Source organism: Littorina saxatilis, linkage group LG1 (genome assembly GCF_037325665.1).
Source record: "Littorina saxatilis isolate snail1 linkage group LG1, US_GU_Lsax_2.0, whole genome shotgun sequence".
NCBI classification, from domain to species: Eukaryota; Metazoa; Mollusca; class Gastropoda; order Littorinimorpha; family Littorinidae; genus Littorina; species Littorina saxatilis.
In genome coordinates, this window is record NC_090245.1 from 16071163 (window position 1) to 16088662 (window position 17500).

At 44.4% G+C, this 17500-nt stretch overlaps 1 protein-coding gene across 2 annotated transcripts in view; it reads right to left on the reverse strand.

The window, feature by feature from the left end:
- LOC138962908 (trafficking protein particle complex subunit 8-like) overlaps nucleotides 1-17500 on the reverse strand; it is a 97616-nt gene that overhangs the window by 78329 nt on the left and 1787 nt on the right. For both annotated transcript variants that reach the window (XM_070334877.1, XM_070334869.1), the window contains exons 3-10: nucleotides 11086-11175; nucleotides 10682-10856; nucleotides 10017-10182; nucleotides 4187-4337; nucleotides 3147-3291; nucleotides 1990-2161; nucleotides 1243-1352; nucleotides 141-291 (exon numbers count right to left, since the gene is read on the reverse strand). In XM_070334877.1, coding sequence (XP_070190978.1) covers nucleotides 141-291; nucleotides 1243-1352; nucleotides 1990-2161; nucleotides 3147-3291; nucleotides 4187-4337; nucleotides 10017-10182; nucleotides 10682-10856; nucleotides 11086-11175 — 1160 coding nt within the window. The remainder of the gene's footprint in view (nucleotides 1-140; nucleotides 292-1242; nucleotides 1353-1989; nucleotides 2162-3146; nucleotides 3292-4186; nucleotides 4338-10016; nucleotides 10183-10681; nucleotides 10857-11085; nucleotides 11176-17500) is intronic.

Here is a 17500-nt window from a genome sequence, read left to right on the forward strand (position 1 = left end):
GAGACATAGAGAGAGACAGAGACAGACACACCAAGACCAATGCAAAAAGTGACAGAGCAAGTAAGACGTAGAATCAGAGAAAGATTGTACACACAGAAACACGACAACAAAGAAGCAAAATGATCACATAGTGAACTCACTAAAGCCCCAGCAAAGTGCAGCCAAGCATGATCATTGTTGAAGTCCTTCTTGGCCGCGTGGTACGTGTTGTAGGAAAACTCGTACATCTGGAACAAGAAAGCCAGGTCTCCCAAGCGACGCAGTTGCAGCTCAGGAGCATCTTTGGTGTACCTGTTCCAGAGAAGACCAAAAAGCCACATTATACACCAGTAGTACATGGGTGGGATTAAAAAATGCCATGAATCCTGAACCTTAAAGCCCCCGCCCCCTCCCCCCCAAAAAGAGAGAGAAAAAAAAGGCCATAAGGCCAACAAAAAAAAATAGGTCTGTTTACGGTAACATAGGCCAAAAAAATAGGGTCGGTAGGTCGGGATTTTTTATTTTTTTTTCCCTCTAAAAAACCATATTTTTATGTTATTTTGCCAAAAAAACAAGATTTTTTTTTTTTCCCCCCCCAAATACCAAAAAAAAGTCTAGGGTCGCGCGAAAAAAATAGGGTCGGTCGGGTTACCGTAAACAGACCTATTTTTTTTTTTGGCCTAATCAAATCCGGATTTCCGGCATATATTGGAAGAATCCCACCCATGTAGCACCTGCAATGAAAGAACACCCTTAGCAACAGCCCAAAGAGTCCCTAAATTGCAGGTGTCCTTTCAAGATGGGTTTATTTTTGTCAAGAAAATAAAGAAAAGGACAACATAATGTGTCCTCTATTGTGAGATGTCCTCTCATTGGAGGGGCCATACATCCCAGGTACCACTGTATGTTATAACTGACCTGAGGACTAACCAGGTTTGAGTATGTATATAGCCTTTGGCATCGTAACACTACCAGCAAATGTTACCCTTATCAGTACAGCCTTACAAATCGAGACACAATTTTCAAGTTTCCCCTAAAACCACAAGCAACAGGAACATAAACAGAATGTTTACAGAGGAACTGGTCATCTACTGGTCACAAAAGCATGCTACCTTCTAAACTTGTCAGCAAATAGAACAACTTTTTTCACCTTCACTTCAACCCAACACCTTATCCCCATCCTAACCCTCGAGAACAATAACCTGTAACCAAGAACAGCAAACATAGCGTAAAATATTGATTCATGAAAAAAAAGAGACTTACACCACAGTGGTGTTTTGTGAGGCTGGAATGGGCCCGGTGGGTTTGTTGCCACCAAACCATTTGCGTGTGGCGCTAAAGATGGAACGATGGATTCCTTTCCTCGACGTCAGCTGCACATCATACTGAACTCATGACTTGACATTAACACACTGAGTTCTTCGAAATCCTGACATCACACTGAATTCTTAATTAGATGGATATCATTTTGATGTTACAGCTTGACATAATATTCAGCTTCTAAGACTGACTGAACTCATGACTTGAGATCAACACACTGAGTTCTTTGAAATCCTGACATCACACTGAATTCTTAATTACATGGGTATCATTTTGATGTAACAGCTTGACATAATATTCAGCTTCTAAGATATACTGAACTCATGACATCACACTGAATTCTTAATTATATGGGTATCATTTTGATGTAACAACGTGACATGACACTAACCATGCTGAATACATCATCGGTGTGGATGCCGTTCCAAACATGAAACTTCTTGACACTTAACTCAGCTTCAATGATTGACTGAATTTATATTAGAGTTACATTAGATTACTATCTTGAACTTACAAGCGAACTTAAATGCGCAAGAAAGAAAAGCACTTTATAGAGTGGTGCACCTGCTGCAACTTCAAGCAGCATGGAGTGACTGAATTTTGACTAAGGAACTCTCATCCTCACCGCTGAAACCATAAGGTCTAAGAATAGACAGGGGTGCATAACCAGCCTTGTCCCGATGAGACTACCTGATCACTGAGCAGCTTCATCTGTCGCTCTGCCCAAGGTATCATGGCCCGGACCACAAACTCGTGCATGAAGATACGCAGGCGGTCTTGATCGGACGCCGTCAGACAACAGCCATGGCCGTATGTTTTGCGGTCTGTTGTCATGGAAACTTGCATCTGCTTGCTCTGCCCCCTGTTCGAAACGAAAAAGTAGTATCACAGAATCAGTAAAGTAATCTGAAGTGTAATAATCACTGTCCCATCTTGGCAATATGTGTCCCCTGCCAAGATTAAAATATATTGACAGCATGTGATATCACTAAAAAAATGCAATATTAAATATCAATCAGCACCTAAGGATCTTTGAAATTCTCATCAATGCGTTTTTACACAAAGTGAGGTACGAGAGATTTCAATATGTGGGTTCAATGGTACACCTCATTGAGTATTCCCTCATCCCTCCCTTCTGGATGGATTGGATAAGATTTACAGTCCAGTGAGGTTACCCTCATGGAAATTCGGGCTGCTTTCTCCCCGGGGAAAGCGAGCTGCCATACATACGGCGCTACCCATATTTTTTTTTTCCTGCATGCGTGTATTCAGGTTTCCTGAGACTTAATGCCGTGTGAGATGGAATTTTTTTACTTTATTCCAAGTCCCACGGGTATTTGATGGACATTTTTATCTATGCCTATACAATTTTGCCAGGAAAGACCCTCTTGTCAATCGTGGGATCTTTAACGTGCACACCCCAATGTAGTGTACACGAAGGGACCTCGGTTTTCCGTCTCATCCGAAAGACTAGCACTTGAACCCACCACCTAGGTTAGGAAAGGGGGGGAGAAAATTGCGGCCTGACCCAGGCCTGAACACGCAACCTCTCGCTTCCGAGCGCAAGTGCGTTACCACTCGGCCACCCAGTCCCAACAGTTCAACAGGGACAACAGTTCTCCACTAGAAGTAGATTTTTTGGTCACCATGTCATTTTGGTTTCTTAATTTCTTGCTCTCTTTAATTTGAAAATAACATTACAGGTCATGAATAGCTTTTCGGTGATTTTAGCTTTGCAAGAATTAAGGCAAAATTTTACAGATTTTTTACTCGCCCAGCTACTTTCAACTGCACCAAAGATCCTTGAAATTCACATCACTGCAGCTCACACAGCGGTGTGTACCCACCCAGTTTCAGTGTATCCATTGGCAGCAGCGGTCAGGTCATTGTCCAGGGATGGAAGCTCAGACACTGACGTGGACTTGACCGTCTGGCTGGGCATCAGGGGATGGTCAAACAGGTCATCTTGTGGAACGCCACTGTCGCTGGAATCTGTAACACGCAACAGAACTAGTGTAATACAGTGGAACCCCCCTTAACACCCCATCCCCCGGCCTGACATTTCAGACTTTCTCATTCTAAAGATCCTACTTCCTCACATTGTTTTGTTGAGGCAATGAGCGGCACTAGAATGACCAAAATGAAACGTGGAAAATACATGGAGTAACTTAGTTTTCTGGGAAGTTATTGAAGTGACTTATATAAAGAAATGAAAAAATTGCGAAAATTAAAGGACATAGATTGCCGTTGCTATGGAAACTGGCATACACAGCGCCATAGAACGATATTTTAACAAAAAAACTACAGTTGAATTTAAATTATTTTTTGAAATAAAGATCATAATGAATATGCAGTTAATTAGAAATTCATTAATCCTTATTACAAAAGTTAATTTAAATTCAACTGTAGTCTTTAGTCAAAATATCGTTCTATATGATTGCAGATACAAGTCATGTGTATCCTTGTGCCAAATATTATGCATGTCTGATGTATGATGTTGCTGTAAAACCGTTTCCTAGAAATCCAATATGGTGGCTGTTTTCATAGCAACGGCAGTCTGTATCCATTAGTTTTTAATTTTTTTCCCATTTATTTGTATAAGTCTCTTCAATAACTACCCAGAAAACTAGGTTATTCCATGTATTCTCCAAGTTCAATTTTACTGCCGCTCATGGGTGCAATGGATTGGAGTGGAAAAGGTAGCTGAGTAAAAACCTAACTCATTCCTTTCTCACCTGAAGGGGACTGCATGTGCTTTTAATTGGGATGGAAAAGGTCGCTGAGTAAAAACCTAACTGACTTCTTTCTCACCTGAAGGGGACTGCATGTGCTTTTAATTGGGATGGAAAAGGTCGCTGAGTAAAAACCTAACTGACTTCTTTCTCACCTGAAGGAGACTGCATTTGTTCCTCAAAGAGTTCTGAGGAAGAGTCGACAGAGGTGAGCATGGCCGGGTTGACCTCGTTGGTCCCTTCTGACAGCTCTCCAGGGAAGGAAACATCGTCCTGAGCTCCAACACCGTCATAGTCCACCCCCTCCTGCAACCACACATGTGCTTCACATCATAATGGGTAGCTGACAGACTCTTACACTTTCGGACACATATTTGTTTGCACTCACACAAACACACATTACACAGTGTAGTCACATCATAATAAGTAGCTGACAGACTCTACTCTTCATTTACACTTTCGGACACATATTTGAGTTCTTTCTTCTTTATTTGGTGTTTAACGTCGTTTTCAACCACGAAGGTTATATCGCGACGGGGAAAGGGGGGAGATGGGATAGAGCCACTTGTCAATTGTTTCTTGTTCACAAAAGCACTAATCAAAAATTTGCTACAGGGGCTTGCAACGTAGTACAATGTATTACCTTACTGGGAGAATGCAAGTTTCCAGTACAAAGGACTTAACATTTCTTACATACTGCTTGACTAAAATCTTTACAAACATTGACTATATTCTATACAAGAAACACTTAAGGGTAAAAAGAGAAACAGAATCCGTTAGTCGCCTCTTACGACATGCTGGAGAGCATCGGGTAAAGTCTTCCCCCTAACCCGCGGGGGGTACATATTTGTGTGCACTCACACTCACACACATTACACAGTGTAGTCACATCAAAATAAGTAGCTGACAGGGGTAACTTTACTTTTCTTTTACATTTTCCAACACACACATGTGTAGACACGAACACACATATACACACAGTGTGGTCCAATCTTAACACATGTAAGTCGTTTAAGCTGACAGGGATAACTCTATGCTTCATGTTCCGACACATATTTGCAAACACATTGTACACATGTGTAGTCACATCATAAGAAGTAGCTGCCAGGGGTAACTCTTTATTTACATTTTCGGATGCATTTTGTTTGCACTCATACACATGTGTAGACACGAACACACATACACAAAGTGTAGTCACATCACATTGCGTCGCTGACAGGGGTAATTCTACTCTATTCTTCTATTATGTTTTCTGACATACTTGTTTGCACTCATACACACGTGTAGACACTGTGAGACACACATACACACAGTGTAGTCACATTCATAAAGGGTAGCTGAAAGGGGTAACTCTACTCTTCATTTACATTATTTTTCCAACACATATTTTTTTGCATTCACACACATGTGCTTCACATCATAATGGGTAGCTGACAAGGGTATAACTCTACTCCTCATTTACGTTTTCTAACACATATTATTTTGTTTGCAATCACAAACATGTTTACACACAAACACAGTGTCCTTCAGATCAAATCAGAAACAGTACACTGCGTAGAGTGGCAAGGTAAATCTTGAAGAAAATACTTAGTTTACTCCAAGTTCGCACTAAAGAACACTGCTTTAAGCTTACATACAACAGATTTCATCCGACAATTACAAGTGTTTTTCTCTGAGCATTTTTGTCAGTGATTTAATACTTATTATGCAGATCTATGTCAATCTAAAAATCATGAGCTTTTCAGCTAAAAATAATGTATGGAACAGGCATATATATACTGTTGGATATATATATATATATATATATATATATATATAACTCGTAACCAGTATGAACACATAACTGCTGTAAAAACAAATAAATTTTTTTGTTTAAACCCACTGAGTTTAAATTCACAGAGGGAAACCTACAGTTTTGAGGAAAAACTGTTTCACCCTCCTTAATTGAATCAATTCAGCTTAACAGCCTTAACATAATAAAAAGTAAGATGTTTTATACACACTACAAAGTAACATCCCTTCGGTGCAAATTTAACACTGAGATACAATTACTTCAGGTTTTTTACTTCTTCTCTGATCTACAGGCAACATCCAATAATATGAAAGGACGTGAACAACATATACAATATATGATTATGAGTATTCATAACAGGAAATAGATTCTTATGTGAACCCATCAAAAAGAAGTTCATACTCTAATGTATACAAACACTGATAATAAAATGAACAAAAAGGTAGTCATGCTCAGGAGTATGCCATCTGTGGAGGAAAGTTGTCTGAGAGAGAGAGAGAGAGAGAGAGAGAGAGAGAGAGAGAGAGAGAGAGAGAGAGAGAGAGAGAGAGAGAGAGAGAGAGAGAGAGAGAGAGAGAGAGAGAGAGAGAGAGAGAGAGAGAGAGAGAGAGAGAGAGAGAGAGACAGAGAGAGAGAGACAGAGAGAGAGAGAGAGAGAGAGAGAGAGAGAGAGAGAGAGAGAGAGAGAGAGAGATTTTATATTAAAAGAATAAAGGCGAAAGGAATGTTGACCTCTCCTAAGAGAAAGGGGGGAGGGGAGTTTACGTGTTTAATCACAGAATTCTAAGTTGAAAATGTAACAGACCTGATGTAAACAGAGGTCGTAGGAAATAGCAAGAGAGTCCCAATTTCCCTAATAGACTATCTTTTAAATTAAATAAGTTAAATAAAGGCTGACCAAAAAAGACACCAAAAAAGACACCAAAATAGAGTGGTTTGCAGCATGCACAAAAAAATCCTCTTGCATATACGAGCATGGATTGTTCTCATGCCCATCGAAGCAAGCATACCAAGGAAGAGTAAAAGTCACAAACAGTGACACAAACAGTGAACAGTGAACAGTGACACACACACACACACACACTTTTTTTCTCTCTCCACCCATCCCCTCTTCAAAGAGAAAAAAATGTTGACATCAACAATCAACAAAAGATGCATGCATCATTAGGCAAACACTGAAACAGAGCAAGCTGAAAGGGAACTGCAAAAACACACTTAATATTCTATAAGTTTCAAATCAAGGAACTGAGAACACACCAGTTAACAATGGTCAAGATATTTATTATCTAATAAGTTTATTTACCTTAATAAAGTTGAATGAATAAGTAATGGTTCTATGTCACCATTCGATCACAGTTACTGTGAGTTCGTAGGTTCTATTTATATTTTATCAGTTATAACAAGAGGAGGTCAAAGCCATAACATTTTGATTTGGTGTCATATAAATCTATGAGGCAAGCACACATTTTATTGTGAAGAACACTGTGTGCTTTTTTACAAAATCAAAATGTAACGTAAATGACAACATTAAAAGCACCGCAACAATTTTCTTCTGTGACACTGGTTAAGACATTTCTACTTTCAAACATCGTGGGAAAAGGCATCAACTCATTGTCACAGCAAACTTAAATAAACTCTGAACAGTTTTGAAGAAAAATGACAAAAACAGAAACTGCAGAACTGGAAAGGAAGCAAACATGATTGACAAAACGGAAAACTTACCCAGGCAATATAATATCTAGCTTTAGATCGTGGATTCATCTGAAATAAGTGTATGGGTCATGTATACCAGAAGTTATTGAAGTACGCAAGTTTCCCATGCAGAAGATTAATGGTCAAAAGTGCAAAACATAACTTATGTCCAACCTAATGCACCATAAGTCCACCAATTGTTTCGCATCAAGTGCAAAGGTTTTACTTTTACCCACAACCCTTGTTTTGCATTCAAATTTAACACCAACTACAAATAACCAAGTGACAGTAAGAACTGAATCAAGAGTTCAAATATTCAGGGTGCATCATTTTGTATCAAACCGGAATGTGTTTTTCTTATACATATTATCATAGCTCTTTAAAAGAATCATACAGAACCTGTGATGGGACTTTACATTGTAGGCATACATGAATAAATTACGAGTAAAAACACATCTGTACAGTTATAATCTGAGAATGGTTTTTTTTAATAAAAATACAGATATGATGACTTGGAGAAGTAATAATACATCAGTGCTGCCATTCTGTGAATGCACACATGTGTCTCTGTTAGTTTGAGTGCCTGGGCAAACATGTGTGTGTTCACGCGCACACAGCCAGCTTCAACACAAGAAAGAGGGTGGCAAAGTTTATAGTTAGACCCCGCTGAAAGCAAATTTAGATACCGTTTCAGAGATAGGAGAAAAGTGAGGTGTAAGAGATATTCTGGTTCTATTGAAGTACAGAGAATCACCCGCATCCCTTTCTTCTGGGATCTTAATCCTCTACAAGGAGAGACTGCCTATGATTAATTGTAAAAACATTTGCTAGCACAGCTAACACTACAGTAAAATGTACGTCATTGTATCTTTTCAGTGATGCTGCCTTGCAAGAAACAAGGCTAAAATACACACTTTTGAACTCATACAATCACTGTAACATGCATGCATTCTACAAATTATCTTCTTTTTTTTTTTTTTTTTACATATTGTCTTGCCAAAGTAAAACAGGATAACATTAACAACGTATTAACTCAACACAATGATTGGGCTCACACTTTCTTTCTTTATTTGGTGTTTAACGTCGTTTTCAACCGTTCAAGATTATATCGCAACGGGGAAAGGGGGGGGGGGGGGGGGGGGGGGGGGATGGGATAGAGCCACTTGTTAATTGTTTCTTGTTCACAAAAGCACTAATCAAAAAATTGCTCCAGGGGCTTGCAACGTAGTACAATATATGACCTTACTGGGAGAATGCAAGTTTCCAGTAGGGCTCACACTTCACCCAAGTTAATCATATTCTTTCCCTGCTAAATCCTACAAATCTAATCATAACCTTTTTCAAACAACTGCAACACAGTTTCACTTTCAGCCTTTTCTCTACAGAAGGACCAACAACAAAAACGGACTCGGTACTTCCACGCCAAAGCCACAAACTGCAACAGGTCTCCAGAATACTTTCATTGATGGGAAATGTAACCACAATATCTTGAAACAGCTGTAACAAATTCACGTTGCACATAACACGAGCAACCGATAACCACAGCAGAATCAGTACCAGGATTACAGAATTAATGGAGAGAAAAAAAGTCACAAAAACAGAAAAAGGGGTTTCGTTGTGGAGCACAACAGGCCCATGATTCCATGGTTCATTAGTGCTGAAAACTGACACAGTCAAACCTGTTTTGACAACTTCCTCTTGATAACAAGCACCTTCCCACAACAACCACCTTAAAAGATTCCTGACAATATTTGCTCCATTTAATTCACCTTTTGTAGCGACCACCAGACGGGCGCAGTGGCGTGGTGGTAAGACGTCGGCCTCCTAATCGAGAGGTCGTGAGTTCGAATCCCGGTCGCTGCCGCCTGGTGGGTTAAGAGTGGAGATTTTTCCGATCTCCCAGGTCAACTTATGTGCAGACCTGCTAGTGACTTAACCCCCTTCGTGTGTACACGCAAGCACAAGACCAAGTGCGCACGGAAAAGATCCTGTAATCCATGTCAGAGTTCGGTGGGTTATGGAAACACGAAAATACCCAGAATGCCTACTCAACGAAAGCGGAGTGAGCTGACTATGCTCTCAGAGTATAGTGCGGGGAACCCAAATGGGCAAACGAGCTCAACGTAACCAGAAAATTCTGGAACACTGAAGAAGAAGAAGTAGCGACCACCTGTCTTTAGTTTAACAACCACTTTGGTTGGTCTCTTGGGTGGTCATAATCGACAGGTTTGACTGTCACATTTAACAAAATTACTGGTACCAGTCTAGCCGTACCTGTGTTGCTTCAAGGGTTTCGGCACAAACTGACTCCCCACAACAACCACTCCAAAGACCCTGACAAGGTTTGTTTAAAATTTTTTATGTAATTTGCCTTTCCATAGTGACCGTCTGTCTAGTATAGCAATAACTTTTGGATGGTCCCTTGGGTGGTCATTTTAAACAGGTTCGACTGTACCAAGTACAAAACATATTTTTAAAAGTTGGTCTCTGTCTAGCCTTACCTGTGTGTCGGAGGAGGGTTTGGGCAGGAACTGGCTCCATGGGTCAGGAGGCGAGGGTCCAGTTTTCAACGTCTCCATGGTGCTAGGGGAACGCGAGTTGATCTGCAGCAGGTGACAGATCTGACCGCCGAATGTGGACTTCATGCTCTGGTACACAGCCTCCGCCCTGGAAAAAATAATGAGAAAGTTTGCCTCAATGACCAGTTGGCTTGAGAGGTTTAAGTTTTAACTTTTACCCAGTCAGGTGAAAATGGTGCAATACATAACACTGCAATAACAAAAAATATGCTGTCAAAAACATGAGTTAGGTGAAGATTTATCACTGACCGGTGTCACCTTTGTTGTAGGCTGCACACAGATCATTTACTGATGATGACAGGTACACACAAACAAAACAAATTTTTCAAACACATACATGTATGTTTACACAAACCATCCAATAAGAATGTCTCTGTCATGTACACAGCAACTTGTAAACCCACCCCTAAAATAACATAAAAACAGAATAAGACTAACACTGCTCATATGTAAAACTCTCCTGATCTCTCAGGCAAGTCAAAAATCAAATCAAATCATCAAATCAAACAATCGATTAATCAATTGTGATTTGATTTTCGATCCATCCATCATTCAATCCATCAATCAATCAATGTTTTATGGCTCACCTTGCCTGTTCCCCATCTAGAACGTCATGTAGCAGAACGTAGTAGTGGAGGATTCCCTGGCAAAACCAGCGAGGGGTCTTGTTGGGAAACTGCTGCTGCTGGGTCAGCTGCTGATTGCCTAGCGCTGTGAAGACGCTGAGGGGATCTGATTGCCCTGACGATACCACAAACAGGCCTGGTGGCGGGTTAAGGAACATAAGGGTCAAACAGGGAGATTTGTTTTCAATTCAATTCAATTCACCCTCAATTCAATAGAACTCAATTCAATAGAACTTTATTGTCTAAATGCAATGAACAGAAATTTTTCTTTTGGCTCGTGTACGAGATAACATCACATAAAACACACTCTCAGAACATATAAGCGGTGTAGTATCCAGAATTGGCGCTTGAATTGGTAAGGATACATGCAAGACAGGTGTTGAGGTATTCATGGTCGGACAGCGGCATCGTCTCCAGAAAATTGTCACGCCACGCTTCAAACCATGGGGTGGATGCTGAAAAAACAGAGAAAATCGATATAATGAATCCAAAATTTTAATAATAAATTTTCATTTAATTAATATACTTACCCAACTCACATATAGCAATTAACTCTAGTTCAGTGCTGGTAACGCTGTACGCGTTCCCCTTGGTAACAAGGGAGACCACCCTAAAAAAGAGTGATCCATCCCATAATATCAGACCGATGTCCGGTCCAACATCCGTATGCGTGCGCATACGCCGCCATTTGTATCATTCGAACGAAGCCCAACTCACTACTTTTTTAGAACCCAATACCACCACAGCGGGGAGGCGGGAGGGTTTAAACGATGTGAGTTGGGTAAGTATATTAATTAAATGAAAATTTATTATTAAAATTTTGGATTAAATTACATATTATTACCCAACTCACATATAGCAGATTGCTACTATAGGTGGTGGGTACTTACCAAAACTAGGCACGCAGGACCTGTCCCGCCGCTACCATGGCAGGCAGCGCGGAGCTTCCATCCTGTCTGACAGAAGCGACGTCTCTGAGGTAAAAGTTGACGAAAACGTCCTCAGAGCGCCAATACGCAGCTTCCAGTACCTCGGCTAGCTTGCCGGACCGAAGAACTGCCAATGAGGATGCCCAGGCTCTCGCCTCATGGGTTCTAGCCGCGGTGAGAGGCAACACTGCCCTAGCATCACCCGACTGCACTAGCCACCAGGCATATGCTCGTTTGATCAGAGTGGAGATCCATTTGGCCAGAGTCACCTTCGCTATATCCTTACACCTAGCCGTGTTTAAAGATATGAAAAGAAGCTTTTGACTTTCTGACCTAACAGGCCGAGTTCGAGACAGGTAACATCGGAGAGCTCTCACAGGACAATTTGCAATATCGGGATCTCCAGGAGCCAAAATCTTGCTCAAGGGTGGAATGCGCAAGATTGGAGAAAGCTGGCCAGGTTTCTGGTTTTTCGCGAGAAAGCCGGGAACAAATTTGAGAGAAATGGAACCATCCTTCTCGAACGCAATGTCCTTGTCTAAACCCGACAAAGAATGCACCTCACTACCTCTCCTAGAAGTAGAGAGAAGCGTTAAAAACACAGTCTTACGCGTCAAATCGGCCAAAGTGGCTGACAAAAGAGGCTCGAACTCATCCGAGGCTAAGAAACGTAAGACCAGGAACAAATCCCATGCAGGGAGAAGCGATTTTGAACGAGCTGCTAAAAGGGCAGCCCCCTTAATAACACTAGCGATAACCCCTCCGAGCGAAATTTTGTGGCCTAATTGCGCGAGGGTCGAAGAGATCGCCGACCTCCGGACCCTAATAGAAGAGGGAGAAGCCCCCTGATCAGCCAACCAAGACAGATGGTTGGCTACATGAATAGACCTAGGAGAAAGAGGTTTAACCCCGTTAAGCGCGCACCACCTAGACCAAGAGGCCCAGTGCGATGAGTAAACCGAAGAAGTCGATTTTCTATGCGCATGTCCAACGAATCTCAGAGTAGGGGAAGAGGCCCCTGCCCTACGCAAAGCGCTTCGGACAGAATCCACGCGTGAAGGGCCAGGATCTGTGGGTTCTCGTGCTGAACGCCTGACCGAGGCTGCACGAGATCTCCTCTTTTCAGGGCGAGAGGGATTGGGGGCCGAACTGCTAGACGCAGTAGGTCGGGAAACCAGTGCTGGCTTGGCCACAGAGGAGCGACCAGAACCAGCGCTGGTTTCTCCAAGTCCACTTTCCTGAGGACTTTGCCTAAGAGGCAGAACGGAGGGAAGGCATACGCCGGAAGATCTGACCAATCCACTTCCAGAGCATTCACCTTCCAGGCCAGAGGATCCGGGAAGGGGGACACAAAGAGAGGCAGTCTCGCCGAAAACCTCGTCGCAAAGAGATCTATCTTGGGCTTGTCGATCTGCGACCAAAGCCGCTGCAAAGACTGGTGTGTGAGAGTCCACTCTGAATGAACAATCCTGTCCCCTCTGCTCAAAGTGTCTGCAAGGACGTTCAGACTGCCCTTCAAGTACACTGCTGACAACAGAATGTGCTGGGCGTGACACCACTTGAGAATGCGACATGCAATGTCGGAAAGACTGTGAGACCGAGTCCCCCCTTGCTTGTTCACATACGACGCCACAGACATGTTGTCGGTGTGAAGACGTACATGACTGCCCTCCAGGAAAGGCTTGAACGCTAGAAGCGCCAGGGAAACGGCCTCCAACTCCAGTACATTGATATGTAGGGAGGCCTGAGAGCAATCCCAAACTCCCGAAACCATGTGCTCGTCCAGATGAGCACCCCACCCCGTCAGAGATGCGTCCGTAAACAACTCTCTCTCCGGCGGTGGACGAACAATGGGAACACCCCGGAACAAATCCGGAAGAAGCCAAACACCTGTGGTCTGCTGAAACCAAGTTCCCAGTGCGATCGGAGCACTCCAGTCCTGGGATATCTGATCCCACCTTGACTGCAGGGAGGCCTGAAAAGGCCTCTTGTGAACCCTGCCCAACGGAATGAGGGAAGCCATGGATTCCATCTGACCCAGAACCGAAGTCAGAACCCTTGCACTGGCGTGATTCTCTCCGTAGAGAGACCGAATCAGACCCTGAAGCTTGTCGATCCGCCTTTGAGACGGACGGACAGACCACCGAAGCGTGTCGAATTCCATGCCCAGGTAAGTAAACGTCTGGGATGGTTCCAACTCGGATTTTGTCAGGTTGACAGAGAAACCCAGCTGTGCCGCCCGGCTCAGCACCCTGTGCGTATGAGCCTCGCAAAGCCCCCTGTTCTGGTGAAGGATTAACCAATCGTCCAGGTATGCTCTGAGACGGATGCCTTCCTGTCTCACAAGAGCGCAAAGCTGCCTGACCACAATCGTGAAAATCCACGGAGCTAAAGACAGGCCGAACGGCAGAGCCCTGAACTGGTAAGCTTTGCCGCCCCAAGGGAAGCGAAGCCACTTCCTGTCCGCGACATGTATGAGGACGTGAAAGTAAGCGTCTGTAAGATCGATCGACGTTGCCCAATCTCCCGGCCGTAAGGCCTCCCGAACCGAAGTTGGAGTTTCCATGGTAAACTTGATTACTCTCAGAAACTTGTTCAAAGGAGAAAGATCTAACACCGGCCTCCACGCCCCCGAGGCTTTCGGCACTACAAAAAGTCTGCCGTAAAACCCCGGGGACCGCGCGTCCAAGACCTCCTCTATAGCTCCCTTGAGCAGCAGAGCCGAGACCTCCTCCTGGACCGCGTTCCGTGCCACCAAATCCTTTGGCGCCCTGCAGGGAGGGATTATCCTGACCAGGGGAGCCTTCTGCCCTGACCAGAGAAGCCGGAACCCCGAACACACTATCCCCGTGACCCACTTGCTGGCCACCAGTTGCAGCCAGGAAGAAAGGGCCCTGGACGGGCCGCCCGCTACAACTAGTGCGGGGGCCACCGGGATGTGTTGTTCGGGGAAGTTTCATTGGGGGTGAGGCTTACGCCCCGACCCCCTGGAACCCCCGAAAGACTGACCCCTCTTAGGGTAAGGAGCTCCACGCCCCCTACCCCTGGAGGAGAATGACTGCTTCTGGGCCTTCCCACCACCTGACGAAGACGTCTGAGGCTTAGCAGAAGAAAACGCCTGAGTCTGAGACTTGCCCTGAGGCTTCTGGAAGCCCTGTGAAGCCAAACGCGCGATCGCTACATCCCGCGCGTCCTGCGTCTCTTTCTGGAGTGCATCGAAAGACGCCTGCCCTAAGAGAGACCCCTCAGCAAAAGGGGAGACCTTCAGCCTCTCCACAGTCGCGGTGTCCCGAAATCTGGACCCCGTCAAGAAGGCTGATCTCCTTGAAAGCACCGCGTGAGTATACAGCCGGGCAGACAAAGTAACCTGTTCTCTAGTCACCTTGCCCAGAGTAGCCAGCAGTGTTGAAACATCTGTCGGCGACGCATCAAACCGAAATTCAAAAGGATCAAGAGATGTGGCAATCGATCTGGATAAAGACCTTTGCAGAGACTCCGACACGGACGTGAGCTCCAGCAAAGACCTTCCAACTTCCTCCACAGCTGTGAGAGAACCGTCAGTACATGGGACAACTCTATCCCTATTGTACCCGTCCTCTCTCAAAGCAGCAAGTTCCGGCGTCACCGGAAGTGCCCCTGACGGCAGAGCAAAAGAGTCAATCAGATTCACAGGATAAGGGGTGAGCTTGAACTTCGGAACACCGGAAGCAGCCCGAGCCCCAGGCTGAGCCAGCCAAGAGACAACGTCTTCCGGGGCCTCGCCGTGCTGAACCAACAACGGCACCGCCGGTTTGCGTTTACCACACAAGACGTTAGCCATTTCATAGGCAATAGTTGACGATTCCCGGAAGCGGTAGCGAGGCCGTTGCTCCTGAGCACTCCGGAAATCGTCAAAAGCAGAACGAGGTGGGTGAAGCTGAGCCTTGTCCTTCACCACCCCTTCCGGAAAGTATCTGAACGCCGTTTCCGCCGCCAGCGCCACTGCGGCTGACAGCTTCACGGGCAAATTCAGTTGGGAATCCTCTACCACTGAGGCATCCCCGTCTTCCGCCCTACACTCCGACTCGAGATCAAGCTCGGAGCCAGGAGGCAGAACATCAGACAGTTTATCGTCGGCAGAACCGACCACTTCCTGCCCCCCGGGCGGAAGAGGACTAAAACGGTCCCCGATATTCTCATAAAGAGACGTACGGAGGCGTTCGTCCTTTCGCTGCTCGTGGGAACTCTCACGACTACCAACGCCAGAGAGAGCCCCCTGAGCTCGCACACCGGCAAGCGGTGTAGACATACCTTGAACTGGTGTCCCACAAAGGAGAGACACCAACTTGGTACTCCCATCCTGCGAAGCATGGACATCCGCCCGAGTCACAGTCGCCGAAGGCAAAGCGGAAGTCGAAGCCGGAACTGCAGGAGACTGCCGTACCTGTGCTAAGGAGAGAACATCAGAAACACCCGACGGGAGCGCACGTAATTCCTCCCTAGTGGAAGATAATTCCGACGCAAGTGTCGAAACTTGAGCGCTCAAAGTCAACAATAAAGACGCAACTTCAGCTGGCGCTAACCCAGGGCAGCCATCTGAAGTTGAAGCAGAAGCAGAAGCAGAAGAAGAAGTTCTTTTGCGCGAACCGCCACTCTTGCCAGAACGTAAACAAGCCTGACCGGAAGTTAAACTGACGTCTGCTAACACGGGAGATTTAACAGAAGTTGAATCAGAAGAAACAGACGCGGATTTTCCTGCGCCCTTCTCTCTCCTCGAGCTACGTTTAGGAGGCGAATCGTCAGGCACCTGCCTCGAACTCGGCTTCCTATTCACGCTATCAACAAGCGCAGCCTCCGCCATAGCGAAAGAACTCACGAAAAATTTCAAAGAAAAACAATTTCAGAAAAATTTCACAAGTACAAAACGAGCGACGAAAACGTCGCTAAAGTTATAACAAAACGGAAAGATCTCACCACACAAGTAGGTAAAGGTGAACAGCTAGGCGACGACCAAGGGGAGATGCCAAAGCCAAAGACTATGACAAAATGCTGAAGACAGCAGGAGCGTACATCAGGAGCGTCCTTCCCAGTTGAACCGCTGAGAGAGAATGATACAAATGGCGGCGTATGCGCACGCATACGGATGTTGGACCGGACATCGGTCTGATATTATGGGATGGATCACTCTTTTTTAGGGTGGTCTCCCTTGTTACCAAGGGGAACGCGTACAGCGTTACCAGCACTGAACTAGAGTTAATTGCTATATGTGAGTTGGGTAATAATATGTAATTTAATCAATCATATTAAAATAACAATCAAAGGAGGGGGGAGGTGGGGGAAGGAGGAGGATGATTTACTGTCAGACTCTATAAGACAGACACAGGCAGACAGAGAGAAACACAGACTGACAACTAGACAGACAGAAACAGAGATATGTGGCACGGTTGTGTGATTATTGTTACATGTATAACATTAATAATAAATAATAGACGATTTTTGAATGTACGTATGTAACTCTTTTAGGATTTTCAGCGGTCTGGAAGACTAAGAGCCTCTTTACCCCAGACAACATTTTCACAACATCTGGAGCATGTTCCACGCTTCTAATCGGCTTTACTCCTGCGATCGGGATGAACAACTAACTCTGATGTGTATGCAATGCAGTGCACACACAATATTAGTCACGATACCCTTTTCTTTAAAAAAAAAACCAGCGTTCACACGTTCACGCGGAAATGATCGCCGGTATGTAGTCATCACTTACGTGTTTTGATCTAGGTCACGTGGGTTTAGCTTGAGGTCACGTGATACTAAGAAAACACACATGCCTATTAAACACTTCCAGTGATCAGCAAGCCGTCGGTGGCAATGT